The sequence below is a fragment of the Hesperophylax consimilis genome, chromosome 13, assembly GCF_061612785.1.
Source record: "Hesperophylax consimilis isolate HC1 chromosome 13, BYU_Hcon_1.0, whole genome shotgun sequence".
NCBI lineage: Eukaryota > Metazoa > Arthropoda > Insecta > Trichoptera > Limnephilidae > Hesperophylax > Hesperophylax consimilis.
The window spans coordinates 24,182,911-24,209,775 of NC_142848.1; the positions used below are offsets into that span (position 1 = coordinate 24,182,911).

General features: G+C 33.6%; 1 protein-coding gene across 1 annotated transcript in view; it reads right to left on the reverse strand.

Moving 5' to 3' along the window:
• LOC149418640 (O-acyltransferase like protein-like) overlaps window positions 1-25,059 on the reverse strand; it is a 28,052-nt gene extending 2,993 nt beyond the window's left edge. Inside the window, exons 1-8 of the mRNA XM_089638602.1 lie at window positions 24,925-25,059; window positions 17,176-17,309; window positions 16,762-17,089; window positions 6,543-6,742; window positions 4,949-5,121; window positions 3,087-3,269; window positions 1,765-1,941; window positions 824-974 (exon numbers count right to left, since the gene is read on the reverse strand). Of these exons, the coding sequence (XP_089494728.1) occupies window positions 824-974; window positions 1,765-1,941; window positions 3,087-3,269; window positions 4,949-5,121; window positions 6,543-6,742; window positions 16,762-17,089; window positions 17,176-17,309; window positions 24,925-25,009 (1,431 nt within the window). The 5' untranslated portion in view covers window positions 25,010-25,059. The remainder of the gene's footprint in view (window positions 1-823; window positions 975-1,764; window positions 1,942-3,086; window positions 3,270-4,948; window positions 5,122-6,542; window positions 6,743-16,761; window positions 17,090-17,175; window positions 17,310-24,924) is intronic.
• Window positions 25,060-26,865: the final 1,806 nt, after the last annotated feature.

Here is a 26,865-nt window from a genome sequence, read left to right on the forward strand (position 1 = left end):
AAGAAAGACAAATATTCCTGGGTTACAAATAACTTGACAATATTAGAAAATCTTCTACAACCACCCACAGCATGCGGAAAATATTGACTGTTTCGTGATGAAGGACTTAGCTACCCGAGGAAATGGATACTACCTAGGCCTGGGTGGGACCCAGACGCGATGCCAACTCAGCCACTGACCTGTCTATTTTGCCGTGTTGCGCTTCATCCTTCTTTAGCCAACATTTCGGACAACGTTACACTGTCCATCATCGGGGCAGATGCAAGAGATGATGGACACGAAACGTTGGCTGAAGGAGAAGGAAACGCAAAAATGAATAACGAAAACATAAGTTATTGATTTTATAACATTTCCTTTTTTTTTTAATATTTCCTGGTTACAAATAACCTGACAATATTTGAAAATCTCCTACTACCACCACACAATAAGTGGAAAATGCTGCTTGTGTTGTGATTCAGGACTTAGCCAGCCGAGGAATTGAACACACTACGCCTGGGTGGGACCCAAACACGATGTCAACTCAGCCACCGACCGGTCAATTACGCCGAAACTTAAATTATTTGTTCCGAAAATTGGGTTATGTAAACATTTAGTAAAAAAAAACATTATTTCGCAGTCAAAAGATCGCAAGAAGCATAGTTTTTTTTAATCTTTTGTTGATCTTCAAGGATCAAATTTATCTACCAAGATATGTATTATGCTTTCGAAGCAAGGAATTAGTTGGGCTGTTTGGTTATAAAATTACTCATAGGTTAATCGACGGAATTTATAAGACACGTCATATCTAGAGTTGATTAAAATACCAATATATTGTGACATTTACCTTCCACTGTGTGATGTTAACTTTGTTTTTTTCAATATGAACCTGAACATAACCACATATCAGTCCTATTGCATATCCGCCTGTATTCCCTTGTAGTTTTATGTACATATTTATAAAATTATCATCATTTATAAATTTTTCTTTGGCGATTCTGAAATGAATATGAAAATACATTGGTAAAAAATCACTAAGGCGTGACAAATTCATCAAATGGCTGTTCAGTACCTTTGTTTTGTTGAAATTTTAAAAATCCCGAACGCCAATTCTATGTGCGCTTCAGCTTTCCATCAAATTGTAATAAGCCGACAAGCTTAATAACAAGATAGTTGTCCCCTTCTACTGATCACAAATTGTTCAAATGCTGAAATGGACTTAGGACGGGTTGTTTCGGAATATTTGAACAATTCATCAAATTTCAACATTCATTTCTGGGATCTGTGAAAGTCCAATTCAAGTTCTGTTATTATATCATTATAGGCTAGATGCTTGACAGAACTGAAATAAAAACAGAACTTGAAAAAATCTTTCACAGAACTTGAAAATAAACGATGAAATTTGATGAACTGTTCAAATACTCCGAAACAACCCGTCCTTAGAATTGGCATTTAACGGGGAACTGTCAACTGTCAAAAAAACAAAACGGCGCTGAATGACCATTTGATGACTATGTTACATTTGAATATCTGTGAAACAACCCGTATTAAACATTACTTGACTTGGCAAGATAAAAACTGCAACTTTTCCTAGAGAATCAAAAAATATTTCATATTTCAAATATAATAAAGAAAATAATTGTTTGGTAAAAAATGTACTTTATCGATTATCTGGATTTTTATACATAATTTTTTTATCATCAGTTTCAATTTTGAAAATGTCACACTCGTGCTGAGTGTACAAGGAAATCATATAATGATTTAATTATTTTGATGGATTCCACTTACTCTGGTGTCATAAGAAGTGTGGCAGGAATTGCATCTATGTATGACATGAGGCCAGGGGTAATAATTGCTGCTAGTAATGTCACTCCTAATATAAGTTTAACCGACTCTGGATATTTACAAACGAGAATGATAACTATCATACCGATGCAGTATAATTGGAAGTCAACTGCCAAATACCTGCAATGTGAAATTTATTAATTATTAACCTTTACAATTTACAATGCAATCTATCCCATCACCCGGCACGTTTTGACACAATATATAAAGTTCTAGTGAAACTTCATGAATCACAAAAATGCAATATCCGCCCATGGTTCACAATGTATGACAGTCTCATAAGGTTAACAAGTATTAAATAATGAATTGCTTCTTAACCTCTAGTGTGCCAAGAAAATCACCATGGATTTCTGTCATTTGTACCCATTGTGTGCTAGCGAATTTGCTAATAGCTCATCTCGATTGCTTGGTATTTTGAACCTAAAAAAAATGCTCCTAGCATATATTTTATTCGCTTGACATTTGAATAATTATTCTATGTTGTCGTTTTGTCACTTGCAAATATGTTTATTTTATCAGTGAAAAAGGGCTTTGCAAAACTCAGGAGAAGCCTCATAATATGACTTATTTTTATCGTGAAGTACTCTTATTAATTGAAACGGAAACTACGTAGGATGGAGATACATATATGATTTTTATAAATGAGTTATTATGGAAATAGTGACAACCGGCGCATGAAAGGCAGCTCGGCATTTTAGCTGGCACACTACGGGTTAATACATACATACATTGATTCATCATATCTGTTAGAAAGTATTGCATTTCGTTGCCCCAAGCAAAACACCAGATCGAACGATTTATTTAGAATACCACATTGTAAATCCAAATACGCGCAAAACTCTGTAATAGTACGTATCTGTGAAACTCACAATGCCTCTAGAGATGTAGACATTTTCAATCATAACTTGATATCATATAAAATTCAGCTTAATAAATTAATAAATTAAAATACTTTTATTTTATTCGATTTTTTTGTTGTGAAAATTACATTATTATCACCCGTAGTTATAGCTATGCGAAAAGTTGTATTTTTTCTATTTGTTTTTAATTTTATGTATTACTTTATAATGTTTATTTTTTTGCCATTTAATATGTTGTGCAGGTAAAAAATACTAAATCAACATTTAACTCAATGGAACTTAATTGGTCTAGAACATATGAATGTTTATTGTTATAATTTTTTACTGTACGACTGTTTGCTTCCTAAATAAAAAAAATTAAAAAAAATAAAAAATAGCATTCGAAAGTGTTAATTTTATAGTTACCAAGTTTGCGGCGTACACAAAAAGGCCTCGTCCACAATATTGTTGATGTACAGCAGATTGGTCCACCAGTACTTTTCACAGTGATCTATGGCATGATTGTGGTGCAGTGTCATAGGGCCCCATGTCACCCCCGCACTCCAGAATACAATGTAACCAACTGTGACACCCACAATTGGCGTTAACCTAAAACACACACATAATATTCTATTAGCCAAATGATATATACTGCTCTGCAATGCCCTGGTGAAAAACAACAATTCAAACCAGTTCAAAACCCAGCAAATAAATTTTATTCAATTTATGTGTACAGTACTCTCGCACTAAAATACAACCAAGTGTCTAATTGGTGATAGCGGATTATAGAGCATACATACTGTTGTGTTTGTACAAACAGGTCTCCAACTCTTCTTGGAAGGAGTTTAATAAATAAGTGGTTCTTTTAGATTAATCAGGGATTTACTAATACTCCGCGTATTATAAAATTGACTCGATAGTCGACCTAACTAGTAGCTGGCTAATTGGAATCTGAAACAGTAAGTTTCTCTGAGAGCCTTCCCACTGGCCCTGACGACTACTGGCCACTGGCTCCATCTTGCGGCCTTCCACGCAAGCTCTATGCACTGCCATCTGTGCGTGCATCTATGAAGCTCTTACTTCCCAACACATACAAAATGTACAAAAAATTAAAAAAGGTATTTCATAAAAGAAAACTAACATCGCTATCTATGTTTCAGTTTATTTTTTGTTTTAAATTTAAAGTGTCATGTTTATGGTTGCGAGATGACTCAATTTTGTTTTTATTCAGTTTATTCAAACGAAAAAGTGGTAGAATGAACGAAACAGAAATACGTGATAAAATTGTCAGCGAAACGGCGGTACAGTAACTGAGAGTGTAAGAGTAGGATAACCCAACTCTTCATTGTACAAAGCATTTTACGCATTATACTAATGAATTTAACATACGAATACCGGCGAATTATAGAACTTGATTTTGTGCTTTCAACTCGTAAAAATAACGGCGGATTATGTAGTTGTAGGATAATCGAACGACGGATTACTGAAAGAGCACTGTGCTATTTTTTAACCCTTTTCAACATAATTTATCCCAAGTCGACACATTTAGGTACTGTACGCATGTGCGCATGTACGCATGTACGCATGTGAAACTCCATTGATCACATAAATGAGACATCCACGTCCAGGGATAACCACCAATGCAATCTCATGTGCCACAGCCGCATAGATAAGGTTAAAGAAAGGCAAACATCCCGGGTTATGAATAACCTAACAATATGTATTAGAAAAACTATTATTATCATCAATATAAGTGGAAAATGTTGCCTGTGCAATGTGATGGAGAGCTTAGCTAGAATCAAACCCACAATGCCTGTGGTTAACCATCAATCAATGATTTAAAAATTAACAAAATATAAAGTGTATTTGCGCCAATTTTCCAGTTTGGTTAAAACTCTCAGTATCACCCTGGGATGACCAGTTGAGACCACTATTCAGAATCGGCCGGCAAGTACTAGTCTTTTACTATGAGTTATGGAAATTAATCGTAGAAGAAGTCGGAGATTCCCCTAGGAAATTAGACTGCCACACAAATCTGTCTCAGCTCTCGGCATACACTTTATTTACATGCATAATCTTCGGTTATTCTGACTCTTGTCTCGGCCCGATTCTCTCGATCGTGAGAATCGTCCCGAGACAAGAATCAAAATAACCGAAGATTATGCATGTAAATGAAACAAGGAGTGTGTGCCGAGAGCCGAGACAGATTTGTGTGACAGTCTAATTTCTCTGGTCACCCCTGCGGATAAACGGCGTGATTAGTGTAGAAATATGGTTAAATTTTTTACCTGAGCCATCTTTGACACAAAAGAGATAAATATGTTTTGGTGCAGTTGATGTTCGGTCGACTGTCAAAATACTTCAGAAACGAATAGGACATCAGGAAACTGGCCAAACAAAAGTAGACTTGTACAACAAGTGTTCCGCCAAACAAGAATGTGATTGCTGTTTTACTGTGGAGCTAAAAAGAACAAAGAATAACCTATCAGTGGCGGTTCTTCATGGGGGGACGATGAGGTTCGTCCCCACCAGATATTCTCGACACCTACTTAAAGAGAAAAATTGTTTTTTAAGGTAAGCAAAAACCCTCAAAGGTGAGCTTTAGCAGCATGAAATTTGTACAGCTTTTTCTGCATGAATTCTCTGGGTCAAATCAATTGTTTCAACTCATACTGTCATTTCCATCATGAGTTAATTCATTTAAAATATTCATGCAACTCTTTTGTTAGTAACTTATTTTATTGTAAAATTTAAATACTGAAGACAATATTAGTGATTTTTTCAAACGAAAATCTGAAACAGAAAAATCAGAAAAGGAAACGGTCACATCTGGGACTCGAACCCAGGACCCTTGTCTTTCCGGGACAATGCTCTACCAACTGCGCTAATGGGACCCTATCCTATTCGGTCACTTTTAACTGTATCATACTTCGAATAAGAACTACCAACGTTGTCTTCATTTTTTCACCGCACATTTTTATTGGCAACTATCTTTATGTATGATCGCAAGATTCAACCCGAACTAAATGCAATCCTAGACAGCGTCTTATAGATAAACCTATCTTATTGTTTTTATTTTTAATGTGCGACATCTATTGACTTTTTCTGCAAGTCTAGAAAATGAATTATTATTTTTCGGAATAACTTATTGAGTAAAACCTCAAATTATAATATTTAAATACTGAAGACAATATTAGTGATTTTTTCAAACGAAAATCTGAAACAGAAAAATCAGAAAAGGAAACGGTCACATCTGGGACTCGAACCCAGGACCCTTGTCTTTCCGGGACAATGCTCTACCAACTGCGCTAATGGGACCCTATCCTATTCGGTCACTTTTAACTGTATCATACTTCGAATAAGAACTACCAACGTTGTCTTCATTTTTTCACCGCACATTTTTATTGGCAACTATCTTTATGTATGATCGCAAGATTCAACCCGAACTAAATGCAATCCTAGACAGCGTCTTATAGATAAACCTATCTTATTGTTTTTATTTTTAAAAAATCACTAATATTGTCTTCAGTATTTAAATATTATAATTTGAGGTTTTACTCAATAAGTTATTCCGAAAAATAATAATATTTTATTGTAGTTCAGTAGCTATATAATAAAGTGATTATAAAAATGTTCCAAATTAAAGTGGCTTAAACAATTTGGACATGTATTAAGAATGCTTGAAGTTCGGATTCTGATGAACATTGTGAGTTCTATTCTAGAAGGAAGACGTCCGTTGGGCCGCCCCAGACACAGTTAGAGAAGTTTCAGAGGTTCCCCAGCACAGGAAAGCTACGTCTGAGGGGGCCTTTTCTCAAGAGAGCTCCGAGCCGAATAGGATAAAGGGAAAGAAGATATAAGTAAATATTTTGAAAATCTTACCATTTCAATAATCTCCGGATTTTTCATGTACAAACTGTAGATTAAAATATAAAAATGTGATAGGATTACTAAAATCATCACAATGACTCGGATTCCTTGTAAGCCTTGGACCCAATGTCTTCCTTTATTGGTATCAGTGCTGGTCAACTTCTTCCAGTTCTTTGGAATTGAGAAGGAAAGGAGAAGGCTGTTAACTATTCCTGTTCAAAACATTAACAAATAAATCTATAGAAAAAATGGCTGGGCACAATAGATTCACATTGACATGCTGGTAAGCGTGCAAGATAAATTGCTTACTGCTGTAAATTAGACCTAAAAAGGCTGTCAATATAGTCGTCAAAATTGCCGTAATGTATAAGGCAATTTCAAAACACAAAAAACGATCTGCTGAATAACTCCACCAAACTTATATAAACTTGAAAAAAAATCTCAAAATAATTTATTTAACACTTCCACCCCGGACCGGGGTTATAATTCTACACTAACTAGAGTTTTAAGCTGTATCTAGATGGTTTTTTACACCATATAACAAATAATTTAGGTAATCTTAGAAAAACTATTCAGCTATCGATCTGCATTTAAAAAATTTATATCGCATTACTACTTTTTAAGATATTAAATAAATTACATCTAAATCTGATAGAATATTTTTTACGGGGCGGGACTTTATAAACGTTTCCACGAACTGGACGAAGATCCTGCCGAAGCCGGTAGCCGAAACATAAATTTTGCATTGTAATAAAAAGGGCTACACCGTTATAATTGAGTCACGCTAGTATTCTTATTATCACTTTACCATTTTGCTTTACCTAATGATTGACCGGAATTGAAATGGGAGAGGCGGTAACTGGACAATTTTTAAGGGATAGTAAGTAATTTCTTAGTTATTAATGAAAAGGACTTAATCCGAATCGGTGACACAGCGCTTCTCATATGTCCTTTTGAAATACTAAGATATTCACTTGGCGGTCCCAGACCATTTCGTCTGGGTAACATCCGGCGCAGGTGTCCTTATACATTCTATGAGCAACACATTTTAGGAACACAATTAAAATTGCATCCGTCTCTGTTTGTCGTATGAAATACAAATAGACCAGAAAGAGACAATTATTTTTTTAAATTTGTTGGAATTTGGAAGATAGAACTTGCTCAAAAGTTTAAAGTACAGTATGATTGAAGACTGCAGCGAGTAAATAGTGTTTTCGGTTATTGCTAACTTGTGTTTTGGTGTTAAATAATTCTCTTTGGGAACGGACCAGTTTCACAGTGCTACGGGCGTCTTCAGATTGGTAAGTACATTTATCTTATGCAATGGCGTATAAAAGTATATGTTTCAGGGGTGTTAACTAACTAACTAACCATCACGCCGTTTCCCCGCAGGGGTAGGCAGAGAGGACGGACCGCCAAACAACTCGGTCTTGGCACACACTCTTTGCCTCATTCACATTCATACATCGTCTCATACATACTCTTCTATTTTTCTGACTCTTGACATGACCCGACTCAAGTATCTGATTCACTTGATCGTGCCATGTCTTCCTCGGGCGTCCCCTACTTCTTACACCATTCACACTTGCGTCATATATTCTCCTTACGCTCCTTTCTTCATTCATTCGCTCTACATGCCCAAACCATCTGAGGGTCCCTTTCTTAATTTTACTCATTACGCTCACATCAGCCTTGCATTCTTTGCGGATATCCACATTACTCACACGATCATACATGGTTTTACCACACGTACGCCTCAGGGATCTCATCTCTACAGCATTCAGCCTACTTTCATCCTTCCTCTGCCAGTTCCATGCTTCACTGCCATACATCAGGGTAGGTACCAGCACTCCATTGTGGACTGCCAGCTTTGCTTCTTTGGACAGCTTTTTGTTGGCGCCTACGGCATTTAACCCACCATTTATGGAGTTACCTGCATTCACCCTTCTTTCAATATCCCTATCAGCCTTCCCATCTCTCGTAAACATACTTCCCAAATACACAAACTCATCCACTTGCTCCAAGTATTCATCATTCACAACTATATTGCACACTGTTTTCATACTCTCTCTTTCAAATACCATGACTTTGGACTTACTTACATTCATAAACATTATTTATTCTCCACAATATTAAAATATTGCATTTTAATAGTTTGCTTTTATTGATGGTATCAGTGTCAAAATTTCTCGGTGTATTATTATTATAACTGCATATTATTGCAGCTTGTTTTTGCGCTTTTACTCAAAATGTTCATTTGGTTCCCATATTCTTTTATTTTATGATAAAAATTATTATATTAATTCTAAATTTATTTTCATGTAAACATTATGTATTCCATTGCTCAAACCATACAATTTATAGAATAATCGTACTACTAGTAGTACTAATAGTACCTACTAGTTTTTCACGCATTAGAATATGACCATATGATTTAAATAGCGCCGTTTTTGTGAAAATTCACCTCAAGAAGCGTTAAATTTAGTCTTACATTAATTATAATTAACAAAAAGGTATCATTTAATTCTTTTCTTTATGTGAAATAATAATTTCAAGATGTTTTTGTTATTTATTTTATTTTATCTTCGTTATTTGATAGATCATTAAAAACATAAAAATGTAAACACATAATCAACGGAAGGCACCCATGGTTATTTTTTGGATGCATAAATTTTCGATTTGAGATATTTTGAGAATATCAATCTCAGATGGGAAGGCTGATAGAGATATTGAAAGATGGGTAAATGCAGGTAACTCCATTAATGGAGGACTGAATTCCGTTGGCGCCAACAAAAAGCTGTCTAAAGAAGCGAAGCTAGTAGTCCACAGTGGAATGCTTGTACCTACCCTGATGTATGGCAGTGAGGCATGGAACTGGCAGATGATGATGATGAAAGTAGACTGAATGCTGTTGATATGAGATCCCTGAGGAGTATGTGTGGTAAAACCATATTTGATCGTATGAGAAATGTGGAAATCTGCAAAGAATGCAAGGCTGATGTAAGTGCAATGAGTAAAATTACAATATGCCCATGCTATTGATTATATTACGACTGGCAATTTAATGTTATTTTTCTTGGAAGCCTCGAACCAGGTGAAGGTAGTTATAATGTGTTGATTGTTTTGAGAAAGGAATTGTGGAGCGGGAAAACGAAAAATTAAAAACAATCATTGATTATAAATTTTATGAATAAAAGTGTTGTTTTCTAATACACTACACATATATTAATAGTAGGGGCAGGTAGGTAGGTACTTACGACTTTTAGAAAACCTATTTTGGATAAAACGAGTAATCGCTCTAAGGAGAAAATTTAGTTTTTTGTGCTCGCTATAACCAAGTTTGACTGTATATATATATTCATATATCGTCTCATATATATATATATATATGAGACGATATATGAATGTGAATGAGGCAAAGAGTGTGTACCAAGACCGAGTTTTTGGCGGTCTGTCCTCTCTGCCTAGGTACCCCTGCGGGAAACGACGTGATGATTAGATATTTAGTTAGTTATTATTGAAAAGTAAGTGGGTTGATGCTACATAATTACTTTTTTCTGATTACAGATTGCAGGCTCTGATTGCAGATTCAGTTACGATATCAAGTTTACCTACTTACTTTTTAAATTTACACAATTCTAAAAAAATGCCCAAAAAATTTTTAAACGCTGAGCAGGTGCGAGCGTTATTAGAGAAAGACTCTGGTAGTGATGAGTCAAACAGTGATTTTGAATTTGAAAACATTCAAAACACATCGGACATTGAAGATCATGTTTCTTTTGAAAGTTCTTCTGAAAGTGAATCCGACACCTCTGACGAAGATGCCGAAAAGATTACTGATGAAACGGAAGAAAAATCTTTTACTTCCAAATCTGGATTTAAGTGGAGTTCCGTTCCTCCGACACAATCCCGTAGTAGGCAACACAATATTGTTTACTCTCGTCCTGGCCTGACAAATGAAAGCAAAAATATTTCATCTATTGGAGACGCATTTTCATTGTTTATTACTGACGATATTCTCAAAGAAATAGTTACTGAAACCCAACGTTTTTGTGTGAGGGAAAACAAGGGCACAGCCGATGATGCATCAATTTCTACGGATGAAATTAAATCCTTTATCGGCATATTGCTTGCTGCTGGGAGAAACCGTTGCAGAAAGATGCAGTTGAAAGAGTTGTGGACAACGAATGATCTATTTAGGCAATTTTTTTATACAGCAGCTATGTCTAGAGATAGATTTGCATTCTTATTTAGTACTCTACGATTTGATGATAGAGTGACTAGGCACGAAAGAATCGCACAAAGTGGGACAAAACTGGAGGCGATAAAATCAATTTATGAAAATTTTAACGCAGCTTGCACTAGAAATTACTCCCCGGATTCCCACATCACCGTAGACGAACGTTTGGCGACGTACCGGGGATCATGTCCTTTCCGTGTATACATGAAAAGCAAACCTGGACGATACGGAATTAAAATATGGGTGGCAGCTGATGCCAAAACAGCCTATATTTTAAATACTCAAGTATACACGGGCAAAATTGGCAATGCCCGAGAAGTAAATCAGGGGTTACGAGTCGTAACTGACTTAGTAGCACCATATTACGGTTCTGGAAGAGGTGTTACGACAGACAACTTTTTCACGTCAATACCTCTTGCCAATAAATTATTGGATAATAATTTGACGCTGACTGGTACATTGAGGTCGAATAAAAGAGAAATTCCAAAAGAATTTTTACCTTCTCCGCAAAGGGAATTACATACAAGCCTTTTTGGTTTTACCGATGCACTTACAATTGTTTCTTATGTGCCGAAAAAGAAGAGTGCAGTGGCTCTTCTTTCAACCGAATTCCACGACGACAAAATTTCATCAGCGTCAGAGTCAAAAAAGCCAGATATAATATTACATTACAACTCAACAAAGGGGGCTGTAGACACCGGGGACAAAATGACAAGGGAATATTCCTGCATTAGGTCGACAAGAAGGTGGCCATTTCGTATTTTCATGGAGATTTTAGATATGGCTGCCTTGAATGCTTATGTTATTTGGATCACTAAATATCCAGAATGGCATTCAAATGACCGAAGCAGACGAAAAATCTTTATCAGGGAGTTGGCCATGGACTTAGTGAAAAACAACATTAAAAGTAGAAAAGAAAGCGGTGTAAAATTTCACAAAGCGCAGCAATACGGCTTCGAATTATTTGAAAAAGTTATGCCGAGCACAAGCGACGATATTGTATTAAATGAAGTACAAGTTTTACCTACCAAGGCAATACGAAGACGGTGTTATCTTTGCCCGCGCAACATTGATAGAAAAACTAAGCTGTGTTGTTATACTTGCAGGAAATCTATTTGTGTTCTGCACAGGGTCCAAGAAAATTTTTGTACTAACTGTAAAACTATCAAGGACAATGCCAATAATGAATGTTGTTAAAATAATAAAAGTTGCTTAGGACGGATCTTTTGACAGATTTTAAACAATTCATCAAATTTTGATGTTAATTTTCAGGTTCTGCGAAAGTTCTATTCAAGTTCCGATATTATTTCAGTTCTGTGAAGTACCTGGCCTATACTGATATCATAACAGAACTTGAATAGAAATTTCATAGAACTTTAAAATTAACAAACAATCTGTCATTTTTGTAATAAGCATATCCGACCTTTAGAAATTTCTTCTATTATTCACTTTTTCTAGTATTTTTGCTGTTTCTTTTCAAGTCATCACTATACTAATGGTGCCATGATCTGCAATTTTAGGTTTGTCTAGTATTTTAGAATTTGTTCACGTTCATTTGATTACACAAACTCAATTAGTGTACTGGTTGTTTGTGTTATCTTGGTGTATTCTCAGTCGAATTGTTTCATTTTTAAAATGATCACGTTGGAAAATATTTTGCATAAAAATCCGTTTTGTTTATTTCATATTAATATTATAGTTTTTAATAATAAATTACGTGTATTTTAAATAATTAAAGCATTCATGATAGTGCATGTAGTCACTTACTAACATTTGGTAAATGAACAACATATTTTTCTATAAGAAAACAAACATTTTTCGACCATATCTTTTGTGCTTTTAATCATTTCTCTGTTTATCACTTTTTTATAAGAAGTCCCTCTACTGTTTTAGACGTGGTGCACTTTTCTCATTTTCCATTTAAATTTATGTATAAAGGTTTCAATTGCTCAAAGCATAGTGGTCATTTGGAAATTGTTAATTTATGCGATTGTTTATTGATAACTTGATATCAATTTTACAATGTTTTCCAGAACATCTAGTTCACTTTTGCAGTCTTGTGCAATAAGTATATATCCAGGAGTCATTACGCTATAATATCTTACAAGTGAAATGTTGTCAAAAACCGGACATAATATCCAATAGTTACTGTACCTTCTTATAACATTATATTTTATGTTTTTCCATCAAATTACGCAAAAATTGTGTTGTTAACGTCAGCTTGTTTTTGTTTTGTCTTCTTTTATAAATATGATCCCAATTTTAGATTAGATTATTTCTTGGTAATCACTTTGCATTTCATTTTTTCATACAATTTATTCTGGAGTATATTTATTCGATTTACCAATAAATTAAAGTTTGGGATATGTATGTACCAAAATTAATAGCTGACAGAATTATTCGCTATTTAATAATGCTGATTTTATTCCATGTTGTTTGGGTTTAACTTTCATCGTGTTGTGTGTGTTTTTCTAAATTGTGAATTTTTATTTAAAAAGTTATTGTCTTCTAGCTAGGTTATAATTTTCGTTTATTTCATCTTCAATTTTGGGAACTCGTGCCGTGTGTATATGTTACATTCCACTTGCTCAAGAAAAAAAATTCTTTGTAATAATACGATAAAGAGTAAATATCTTACATTTCAAGTTGTGATTTTCATCACGCGATTTGTGTATAATATGTAAATATAACGATCGTCCAGTTGATTAGTCAGACATCTCCGAAGAATCGGAATTTGAGTTGAGTATACAGTTATATGTAAAATGAAAAAACAAACAAAATATATGTTTTCTGGGTTATTTGTAGAAAATTTAAAAATGTCGTACTAATGTACCGAACCGTTATACTTCCCGGTGTTATTTTTTTATAGCATATTTAATTTATAAAATACAGACACATGTAAATAATATTTGGTTTATGGCGAGCATTCGAACATTGCTTTCCTCATTATCTCAAAACTTTGTATTTAGAGATGTCTGACTAATCAACTGGATGATCGACATGTCTTGTTTACCAGTAATAGGTATGTTCATTATACTATATGTGTAATAATTTTTGCTAATATCTAATGTTTGTTTCATAAAACTCATTTATTATAAAGTAGGTACCTACCTTATGTGTTTCCAAAATGTTGAGGTGTATTTTTGTAAAAATATAATATTTTGAGGTGTGTTTTTTGTCTTTTTGTAAATTTCTTCATTTTACTACGATATTATGTGTGTAAGATATTTTAAAATTATATTAAAATTATGTTTTATATTACGAATGTCTTTTTCTATTTTCTATTATAATTTTGCAATTTTCAGTTTATTTAATCAATCCCTATAAATGGTCACCATAAAAGAGATAGCCTCCTAGTATGATGACGTTTCTATTCTAAATGGTGGTTTTTGTTCAGGGCAATACTGAACGCATTTCCCATCCTTGGCCGTGCGGAAAATATATTATATTAAATGCATTATATTTTATGAATTATTTATGAAATATCACATAATTATTGAATTAATTTGCGCTTGCTGGGATTTTGAACCCGCGACCCAGAATCTCAACCATTTGACCATGGGGGCCGTCATTACTAAGAAAAAGAGAGAAATTCTCCGGTTTCTCATATGTATCCTATTACGAGTTTATAAATACCGTTTCCAGATCTCTCATAAATATTGTTTATCAAAAACGGGGAATTCTCAGGCTACAATAAAAAAATATTTATTTCAAGATTGGATTTCAATACTTTAAAAATACCTTATTTTTAACAATTTGAAGTTATTAAAAATACCTTATTTTTTACAATTTTATTTGATAAAACATTACAAAACAAAACCATTCACCGTTAAAAATGTAAAACATACCTACATAAATGGATCAGTGAAAAACTATAAACTCAATATATACCTATTCAAGCAAACGCATCATTTATGATTACAGGTTAACTGCGGCACGATGCTAGATGATACTCTAAATGAAATTATAATAAAAACAATCAGAAATAAGATATTAATTATTTTTTTTTTTGTAAACTAATGTTTAAGACAAGAATTTTTTTCATAGCACAAAGGGTAACATTTATTTATAAGCAATAATTATTAGCTTGAAACACTCATCCACATTGAAAAATCTCCCGAGAAAAGATACATAATAATAATAAGAATAATTGTAGAAATAAAATAATTTAATACCTACATTAAATATCAACATACAACATTTGTTTCAAAATATTTAACATCCGTACCTAGTTTAGTAGTACGTAGTAGTTTTCATAAACTATAAAAGTAAAAAATACATATCCATCATTTACAGACCACCCTATGCAAGAAACTAGCCACCCACGTCGACGCTTAATCGCCAATCGGCAGTCGAGATTCGGAAACGAGGCGCGATGCTTGCTACGTACCCGCCTTCTCCGTTTTCTTTGAAAACATATGCGTTATGGTCTAAATTCGTTAGAACATTAATTATGACTTTATTTATGAAACGATTTTGATAATGACTACTGAAATATGTAATATATACTTCCCTCTAATTATAACCAAAACAAATTTCATCGAATTATGTCATTAACACCTTTTAATAAGCAAAACAAATTGGGGGACTGAGTGACCCCGCTTCGGATCCAATGTGATTTTTTTCTTTCCGGGACGAAAGGGTTAATATTAATTGCATTCTAAATTTTGAAAGTTTTGGTAGTTGGTAGGTGGCTAACAGAGGAATACATACATAACAGAGAGAAGAAAATAATAAGATAAGAAGAAAATAATAAGAATAGGAACATTACATGACAATATTGCGAAATCTTGACCGACAATACGGAAGTACCTTGCCGGCAAGAAATTGTCCTGAAAAGTTGCTCATTTATCAGAATGATTGTGAATTGTGTGAATCGTCAGGAGCGTTTGCCAATGCAAAACATGTCAAAAGGAAAAAAATCAGCAAGTGACCTTTACGTAAAAGCATGTTTTTTTCCAATAATTTATACATTTAAATTCATGGTGCTGACACTGGGATCCTGGAATTGAAAATAGCTAGCACCGTAATTCCGGTTCTGACGAAATCTCTGGGATTTAAATCCCTAGAACGCATTTCTATGAAAATAAATAACTGTGATTTTTTGTCTTATGTTATTTTTTAGTATGTTGTTTGTTAATATTGGTAGGTGATATATACAACTGTAGCGATGAGCTATTAGAATATTCGGGAATGTTCCCTAATGCAAAATGCATCGTATCTAGAACCCTCTAGCGAAGCATCGTAGGTACGGCGCATCTACCTACACGCCCGAAGATTCCTGATGCACGCGCGCCTACATAACGCATCAGCAGCATCGAGATGTACTTAGTCAGTCAATCAATCATCAGCAGTTACAAGTGAGCAACCTGTGAGCCCTGCGAGCGCTCGCTACCAATAGATCCGCCGGCCCCCTGTGTCGCGCCCCGCCGTTACTCCACCGCACTGCTACAGGCCACGGACCTACTATGCCCGGCGATGATTATCAACTCCGCGGGATAATAATTTTTTTTTTTATAGGAGACAGTTGACGTAAGGTTCCTGTGAGCACGTAGGCAATAAGCCCATTTTGCTATCTCCCATTTTACCTCATTCCTTTAACAACCCAGTCCCTTTAATAAAGTTCACCAGGGTTGTCATTGGATATGTGCGCATCTGTCGAGCAGGTCAATTATACCTTCGGCTATCCTGCTTCACACTGGGGTGTGAAGACAGGAAGACAAGACTCAACACCTTCGCCAGTGCTGAAAACATCCTCAAGTTAGGTCTCCACAAATGCGGTGTCGAGCCACCAATTTTATCGCCTCAACCACTCCACTGCCGTCATCGCCGCTTACACCTAATGTCATCATCATCGGTTCGGAGTCATCTCACAACTGCGCTACTGACTCAAATAAATGCTGTGAGCGGCCTGCCCCATCAAACAACAATCCCCAAACAACTGTGTAATTTCATTCTGACACCATTTAGTTTAATAATATTTATATTTACCTTGTTTGACATCATTTTGCTTTGCAAAAATACTTCCCGCAACATTCAACAAAAGTATTGCAATAATGACTCCCGTAAATATCCGATTTGCCGTACTTGGAACTGGTTTGACATTACTTTCACAAAGTTCCGATATAACATTTCCGCCAAAATCATTTTCCTTTTTCATTTCACTCAACGCACAATTCTGTAGGACTCCTCTTAGCAGAGTTTTGTCAGTCTCCAGTGTGGCAAGAGGTATACTTGATACGTCACAACTCCTTGTGACACAAATACCTCTGTGCAGAATGTCGTGACGGAAATATATCAAAGACTGAGAACTGACATTCTGAAAGGAGTAGAGACGCATGATTTAGTTTAGTTAGAAGAATATGTATTTAGAAGCAAAGACAGAAGTAATATTAAAATGTTTACCTTTATCCTATTGAAAAGTTCTGATGGTTCTGTTGTGGTCAGCTCAATATCTACATAACAGTAAAGAGCTTCATTGTCTTCCATACATCCTTCGTAGTCTTGCAGTTTATAAAGTGTTGGCAATTCATCATACCCTGGAAAACAGAACATTCTCTATATATTATATGATAATCTATCTATATAAATAAATGGCAATGTCCGTAAGTGTGTCTCCTATAGACTCAAAAACTACTGGACCGATTTCGCTGAAAATTTCAAAGTTTGTCCTTATTAGTGCCAGGAGTTTTTAGAGAGTGGTTTGAATGGTAGAAGGGGACATCCGAGGAAGACTTGACTTATTATCTCTGAACTGAAATAAGATACTGTGTCGAATAACAGTCGATACAATGTACTTTTTTAATAAGGTCGGGGATGCCGAGAAAGACTTAACCAGAGATGTGCAAAATGGGTACCCAAAACCATTTGAAATGCAAAATGGAAATGGGTCAAAACTTTTCCATTTGAAAATGCAAAATGCAAAATGGTTTTTAGAAAAGCATTTCAAATGCAAAATACCTATTTTCAAAATGCATTGAAAATGCAAAATGGTTTCTCAGGTCAAACAATCAAAATAATTATTGAATTTTTAAACAATTTTGTCATTTAATAATGGACATCAATGTAGAACAAACATATTACATGATGGTAAATCCAAAAACGCCACGACTTCAGATTATAAAACCACAAAAAAATTGCGCGGGAATAATGTTGCCAACGTAAAAACATAGAAACTGCTATCTAACATTCAATATTACAGCGTCATGGCCCCATGTTCAGTATTTTTTGTAATGATATCACTCAATTGCCAGGGCTCCTACCAGGGAGCAACTTGACAAATGTAAATCAAATGTATCTCTCATAGCGAGGTTGAGGACCGACTGATATTTGGGGCTTATGAAAAAAAGATGAGTGGTGATAGTAGGAAGTATGTTGCAAAAAAGCATTTACAATGTAAAATGCATTGAGAAAGGCATTTAAAATGCAAAATGCAAAATGGTTTTTAGAAAAGCATTTAAAATGCAAAATGGAAAATACCCATTTTGCATTTCCATTTGAAATGGATTTATTTGAAATAAAGCACATCTCTGGACTTAACGCATTAAATCTGAACTGGAATGATATACGAATTTGACATGATGTAATTTTTTTTTAATAATACCAACATGGATTTCATGATACTACATGAAGTGAATAGTAAAAAAATTCAGGAGGCCCCAAGGAAGACATGGCATGATCAAATTAATCAAATGTGGCATGATGAAGAAGAATGAAGAATGTTGTATAAGTTATACGACATGGAAGTGAATGGTAGAAGAAGTAAAGATATGCCCGAGCAAGACGTGGAACGATCAAGGAAAATAAATAAATTAAAAGGTAGACTTTGTCAATTCTTTAAAATAATCTTATTTCCACCTTGAAAATAAGCCCAATTTTCAGGTACACTAAATCATAACTTCAAAACTTTACTCCAAACCATTATAACCCCGAGCAACGTCATGTTCACGTCAGCTAGTGTAAATAATATAAGCTAAGCTTGTAGTAAAAATCTTTATGTTAATTATATACATATTCATCATTTATTATTATGTATATTTTAGATTAGGGGAAGGATCACACATACCATGTTTTAATGTAATGATATCAACAAATGTCTAAAACTTCTAATTTTTATATGAGAACTACTCTACTGTAAATATTGCTTTGACTTATATAAAAATTTAAAAATTTTCCTCGTTTTGTCCAACTTAATTAATTAATTAATTACAACTTGATTTAGATGCAATATCTTCATGGGCAGATGAGAATAAACTTTCCTTTAATGTAAAAAAATGTGTCACTATGACGTATACGCCTTCCAAAAACCCGATCAAATTTGATTATAAGCTAAATGATGAAATATTGTCATCAGTAAAATCCATAAGGGACCTCGGGGTTACATTTGATCCCAAACTTACTTTTTCAGTTCATATACTGGGATTGGTTTCATCTTGTTATAAACTTCTTGGATTTGTGATAATAATAAGCAAACAATTCTCCAAGCCCGAAGCAATGACATCGATGTTCAACTGCCTTATACGATCTAAATTAGAATACGCTTCTGCTGTCTGGGAAGAATAATAAAATAACACCAGCAAAAATACATAGAATTATTTGAACAAATTCAAAAAAATTTCTTAGGACGGGTTGTTTCGGAGTATTTGAACAATTCATCAAATTTCAACGTTCATTTCTGGGATCTGTGAAAGTCCAATTCAAGTTCTATTATTATATCATTATAGACTAGTTGCTTGACAAAACTGAAATAAAAACAGAACTTGAAAAAATCTTTCACAGAACTTGAAAATGAACGTTGAAATTTGATGAATTGTTCAAATACTCCGAAACAACCCGTCCTAAGATATCTTTATATGAGAACGCATGGTGAATATCCATGATTTATGCATCACATAGATTTGCTCTCCGAAACGCACAACGAAAGTCTCCAATCTAGGAGAAATGGGACCCTTCAATTAACAGTTTTTAAAATCATGAACTATTACATTGACAGCCCATACCTCTTGGAATGCTATAAATTGTTTGTACCGAACAACTACCGTCGGGGTCGACGCCACGACTTGCTCTGTATTCCACATGGAAGAAATGGACGTTATGGCCCAGCATAGCATGACAAGAGGTAGGTCTCTTGACATTTTCAACATTGGCCTTGAAGATTTCAAAAGTCATTTTAGGAAAGAACTCTAAAATATCGGTTATTGTAAAATGTTTCATTTAAAACTTTGTATATTTTATGTGTATTGTAATAGGATTAAATCAATCTGTAATGCACAAAAAAAACTTCTTAAATAATACGCTGCTATGTGTACATATATTATGTGCGCCAATAAACTGTGCCCTCAGGGCTACACGCTCATAATAATGTACATAATAGAAAATGCACGAATATCACGAATGCCGTGCAAACCCCTAATCCTTAATTTTTCGTACATCAGGAATGCAGTCAAAATGTTGAACAGGTGATATCTTTGGAAGCTGGTTGTCACTCGTCACATTTATAATTTTATATTTATACGTGATAATTTATAATATTTAAATATGATAACCTCGATAAAAAATTATCACTGACGAGGCATGCTGTAATTTGTTGCAACGGCGCATTGCGAGATAACCATAAAGTTAATCAAGTCATATTAAAATCATTGCATAATATTGTGCCACCTCTTTTGTTACTCACTTCTGATTATTACATATTGCAATAAGATTAGAACAAATTACTACCTACTTGTTTGTCTGTGTGTGGCAAAAATAAAATCAAGCTAGTCCACAATATATATTTCTGATGCCAATCCTATTGCAGTGAGACATGGAACTGGCAGAAGGACTGAATGCAAAGCCAATTTAAGCATAATAAACAAGATAAAGAAAGAGACAAATAGATAATTTGACATGTAAAGTGGATGGAAGACAAATTTACGAAAGTGAATGGAAGAAGCCAGGGACGACCTACAAAGACATGTCACTATCAAGTTAGTGAAACGATTGCTTAACCCCTGAGGCCTCTGGCATATTTATCGTTATATTTCTCAGAAAGTCGGAGAATTTGTGCAAATTTCTGCTAGACAACAAAATCCAAATAAAAACGAATATTTCGAAAAATAATATTTTTTTGAAAGTTGATAACTACGCTTTTCAATGTTATTACAAATAATTATATAATTTCAAAGCTAAAATGGCTCACTTTTTTTAATCAACACTAAACCAAAATTACTGATAATGAAAAAAAAAAATTACTCATAGTATTATAAACATTTCTGCCACTTTACTTTCTTGTCGTTTCATATAAAAAATAATTAGTAAAAACTTTCATAAATTTTTCTCAAATTGCGGTAGGAATCTTTGGTTTCATAGAAGTGTCTATTTTAATTCTTCTGTGGTTAAATTTTAGATTTAAATATAAAGTTTGGTTATTTCTCTTTCTAACATTGTTTAAATCATATTTCTCACCATGACACTAAGAGAGACATAACGATTTCTATTTTCTCAAAAGTGAACAAATTTATTCTCCGGATAATAGATGTTTGTTTGCAAAACCGAACAAATTAACGCAAGAGGTTATATTAACCTCTAGTACGCCAGGAAATCATCCGTGGATTTCTGACATTTGTACCTGTCGTATGCTGGTGAATCCACAGTGGATTTGCTAATAGCTCAACTCACTTGCCTAGATTTCAAGATAGGTACGTTGAAACATAAAAAATGCTCCTAGCATACCTACTATTATTATATTTTACCCGCTTGGCAGGAAATATGTAGGTATCTTAATTTTATTCTAGATTCTCATTTTGTCACTAGCAAATATATTTATTTTATCTGTAAAAAAAGCGCAAGGCAAAATTCCTCATCAATTGTCAGAATTCCGATTCTCAAAAGTTGTAGTACTATATTTGTTTAGAGGAAAGCCTAATAGGACTTTTTTATTGTGAAGAACTTTTATTTAGCTGGAAAATATCATAAAAGTTAAGAATATTTTCATGTCATCATTATATCATTGATCAATTGGTTTTTTACATTTTTCAATGAAAAAAATAATTTCTCTGAGTATAAATATCTACCCTGGGAAAACTACATGATATAATATGTAGATAGATATATTATACAATAATTATAAATATATAGACACATTGTCTGGATAAACGGTGCTATTTAAAAAACATCTTTACAAAAAACAAGTACGTTAGTACGAAAATAGTGTCAGCTGGCATATGGCGTGCGATTGGCATATTACCAGCTGTACACCAAAGAGTACTACGTTGCGGAAGGATGGCATTCCAGGGGTTATTGGGGATGAAGAAAGGGCAGTATACCAGGACAAAGTTGTGTGGCATTATATCCTCTCTGCCTACCCCCGCGGAAATGGCATTAGAGCTAGTTAGTGATAAGTTATCATGCAATAATTATTGATCATTATCAGAGATGTGCAAAATGGGTATCCAAAACCATTTGAAATGCAAAATGGAAATGGGTCAAAACTTTTCCATTTGAAAATGCAAAATGGTTTTTAGAAAAGCATTTCAAATGTAAAATACCTATTTTCAAAATGCATTGAAAATGCAAAATGGTTTCTCAGGTCAAACAATTAAAATAATTATAGAATTTTTAAACAATTTTGTCATTTAATAATGGACATCAATGTAAAACAAACATATTACATGATGGTAAATCCAAAAACACCACGACTACAGATTATGAAACAACAAAAAATTTGCGCGGGACTAATGTTGCCAACGTAAAAACATAGAAACTGCTGTTCAGTATTTTAATCAGTATTTTTTGTAATGGTATCACTCAATTGCCAGGGATCCTACCAGGGAGCAACTTGACAAATGTAAACTATCTCTCATAGCGAGGTTGAGGAACGACTGATATTTGGGGCTTATGAAAAAAATATGAGTGGAGATAGTAGGAAGAATGTTGCAAAAAAGCATTTAAAATGGAAAACGCATTGAGAAAAGCATTTAAAATGCAAAATGGTTTTTAGAAAAGCATTTAAAATGCAAAATGGAAAATACCCATTTTGCATTTTGCATTTCCATTTGAAATGGATTTATTTGAAATAAAGCACATCTCTGATCATTATTAACTAGCTAGCACAGACCTGTGAAAAATCACAGGAAAATAAATCTGAGCATTTTTACTTTAATACTTCTATTTTTAAATATATACATTTACAATCAAACATATACGTTTACATTAAAATACATACATTTTTTTATGACTGAGGATTAAACCTTCCTCCCCAGAGGCTGGAGTCAACCGAGCTGACTCAACAACTGAGCGAAATCCCGATTGGGTAGGACCGATATTTATTTTCTATATTAACTGCCGTAATGCCATCAAATTTCAAATGCGTATATTTCCGTGTGTGTTTGCGTGATTGCTACCAAAAGTTGATAGAATGCATTGTCATCGAAAACGAATCAATCTGCTGAGTTTCAGCTCGATCGGATGTCGAAAAGTGGGTTAATTTCTACATTCAAGATTTGTACTCATTTAAGAAAACAAAAGTGAAATTCAAATAGATTTATTTAAAAAGAGAATTAAAATAATTTTCTGTTAAAATATAGGGAAAGTACCTACTTCATGAATCCTTCACACAATCAGTTCCAATTTTGAAAATGAAAATGATTCAGATTTCACGGCGATGCACAAACAACCGAAAAGAGTATGTTCGATAACTTGTTTATCATGATTATACAATACGAAAATGTTAGATTATGTGTTAGTTGTATTATAGAGGTATTGTGTAAATACTCATTTGATTGTATAAACATGTATAGTTTAAGTCATTAGTTAAAAGTCTTAGTTATGAATCACTCGACATTAATCTTAGTTATAAGTCTATATCTATGAAACTTAGTTATAAGCTAAAAGTAATAAGTTATAAGTATAAGTGATCAATGCATAAATTAAGTTGTTAAGCGCCCTTGAGGTGATTTTCTCACGAAAACGGCGCTATACAAATAATCCAATCATTATTATTATTATGTTAGGTTCGAATAGATTAGGATATATGTTAGGTTGGGTTAAGTTTATTTGGGTTTAAGATAAGGTTAGGTTATGTATCATATAATAATAATAACATGGCATTTATATAGCGCAGTTTAGTGTCATTTCACTTCAAGTGCGCTTTACTATATCAAACTTTAAAATGGTAATTCAGTATTAGTGGTTCTTAAAATTATTCCTACAGTGTGACTTACCCAATACAGATCTAATATTATAACACTAAATACACTGTTTATACAAAGTGATGACAAAACTTAGAATAGCAATAACAGCAGGACAGGACAAAACAAGAATATTAACACATTCTTTGCGGGAAACGAGAAAACTCGTCATACGCCTTTTTACAGTAAGACGCGGGAGACGAGTTTACTCGTTTTGTTGCGCAAAGCGGTAAGGAGCGGGAAACTTGTAAACAAGGGGTTCTAAATGGGTGCGGAGTCATGTGTTTTCTATTGTCGGCGGTACCCGATCTATCTACCTGTCAATACAATGAGTTTGAAACAGAACAAATAAATAATTTTAAAAAAATCATTGTCGCGTATGTTCCGCTCACAAACTACGCAGTGAAACGCGGTACATGTGCAAGTTTTGCAATGTGCCCCTGCATAAAGGAAAGTGTATCGAACGCTATCACACATTGAATCACTATTAGGTTATAGTTTTTTTTTATATGTATTGTAAATTTCTAAATAATCTTGTAATTTTTTATGAATAAATTTCGATATGTTATTTCGATTGTGAAATACTGTTTTTTCTGTGATTCCCAAGAAAGTAGAAAGTTTTTGTTCATAAAAAAAGGAATTACACATACATTGCTAAGTAAATAAATAGAGACATTTTTTAAAAATAAACTGAAAGTTTTATCGAAAAATATCAAATAGATCATAAGATATGAATATTTTGCGGAAAGTCTAATTTTGGTGCTAAAATCTAAAAAAACACCCCCAATTTGGCGGTAAAATGCCCGACCATATAGTGTTAAAACTAAAAAATAATACAAAACAGGAGGCAGTTTGTGCTCAGAAATGAGAATTTTCTGAGCAGACATTTTAAAAAGGTACAATAAGGAGACAACCGAAACCTAACAATTACCGGAAGTTTTAGAATATGGCTTATTATAAAATATTTAAAAGAAGTTAAGATTACCATCAGCAATTTTCCACTGTTCACACCAAGCCAAATAAAGTAGACCAGCCACTAATACAGGAAGAAATAACTCCCTGGAGTTCATACTTAAACAATATTCTCAAGTAAAGGTTACCTTACTCAACAAAATGCAATTCTTGTTTAGACTGAATCTTCTGAAAACAGGAAGAATTTTCTAGTAAAATTTTATTTAAATACAATATTTAGGGGTGTTCAAATTTATTTGATTATGATTTAATTTTAACTTAATATTTTGTCACAAATTACTTAAAAAAATATTGATGCTTTTGGCTAACAAAGAAATTAAAGTTGTTTTTGATATTTCTTGTTGGTTTGATTCCTAAATGTGACTTCAAAGTATATTGACTTGTTTATGGCTTTCTCCTTCAAGGGTGTTCTGGACCGTCATTTCAAAATATGGAGGGAAGGTGAATTTAGGTATTCATTTCATATATGTGGCCAATTTTCACAATTATATGGAACATGGAGTCAATTTCAGATTTAGAAAAGATGTTGAACGGAGGGGAGGCAATTTTACATATGGCTTGATAGAAGAGATAATATTTGTTTAGAGAGGGACAACCGAAAATACATGATCTAAAGTTCCCACTTCTAGACCACAGAAAGTACAAAAAATAAATGATCTAAAGTTGCTACTTCTAGACCACAGAAAGTACAAAAAATACATTATCTAAAGTTGTTACTTCTAGACCACAGAAAGTACAAAAAATACATGATCTAAAGTTCCCACTTCTAGACCACAGAAAGCACAAAAAATACATGATCTAAAGTTGCTACTTCTAGACCACAGAAAGTACAAAAAATACATTATCTAAAGTTGTTACTTCTAGACCACAGAAAGTACAAAAAATACATGATCTAAAGTTCCCACTTCTAGACCACAGAAAGCACAAAAAATGCATGATCTAAAGTTGCTACTTCTAGACCACAGAAAGTACAAAAAATACATTATCTAAAGTTGTTACTTCTAGACCACAGAAAGTACAAAAAATACATGATCTAAAGTTCCCACTTCTAGACCGTTTGAACGTTTCGAACCTAGAACCTCTGGGTGCGGAGGCAAGGAGTTTATAGTTCTGAATAAATAATTGAAAAATTTAATAATTGAGATACTGAAAAATTATTGTAACGTAAATTAAAGTGAAGACAAATATTGAGTACCCCTAGAAGAGCGTATTCACTGCTAAAAGTTCAATAGTTTATCTAATCTTTACTAATAATGATAATAATAACGTAGTTCACTGGCATGTGTTTTATAATTGAGAATCATGTTATCACCGGCACCAGTCTGAACCGTGCCATTAGGAAGATAAATTAGTCTGCAAAAAGTGCGAGAATAGGCAACATACATCTTTTTTTTTTTTTTTTTTTATTTATTTAATACATGTTACATTGTTTTGAAATTTACATAAAGTAGATACATATAATGAATCACCATACTAGGCGGCTGCCTTTTTCATGGTGACCAATTGAGTGTAATTACTTTGTATGAAATATGAAATCTAGTGTAAACATATGAAATTAGTAACTATAGATGAAGCTAAAATTTTGGAAAAATTGTAATAAAAAGTAGAAGATAGAAATTAGAAAGGAGAAATGAGTAAATTAGCATTAGATTGTAAAAATGTACATAATTATATATATAATTTTTAATATGTGTGCATGCAAGCACACATGTGTATATAGCAGCAGACATACCTATATACATATAACAACACATGTATACATACACCCATATGACGCATCCTCACGCATATAAACAATATATACACCTCTATCTGAGTACTTGGACTAACTTGATCTAACTCTGTATTTATTTTTTTTTAATAAAAAAGAAAAGACACATTCTTAGGATATGAATAACTTCGCAATGTTTGAATTCCTCCTACTTCTATCATTCATTAAAAGCAGGAAATGTTG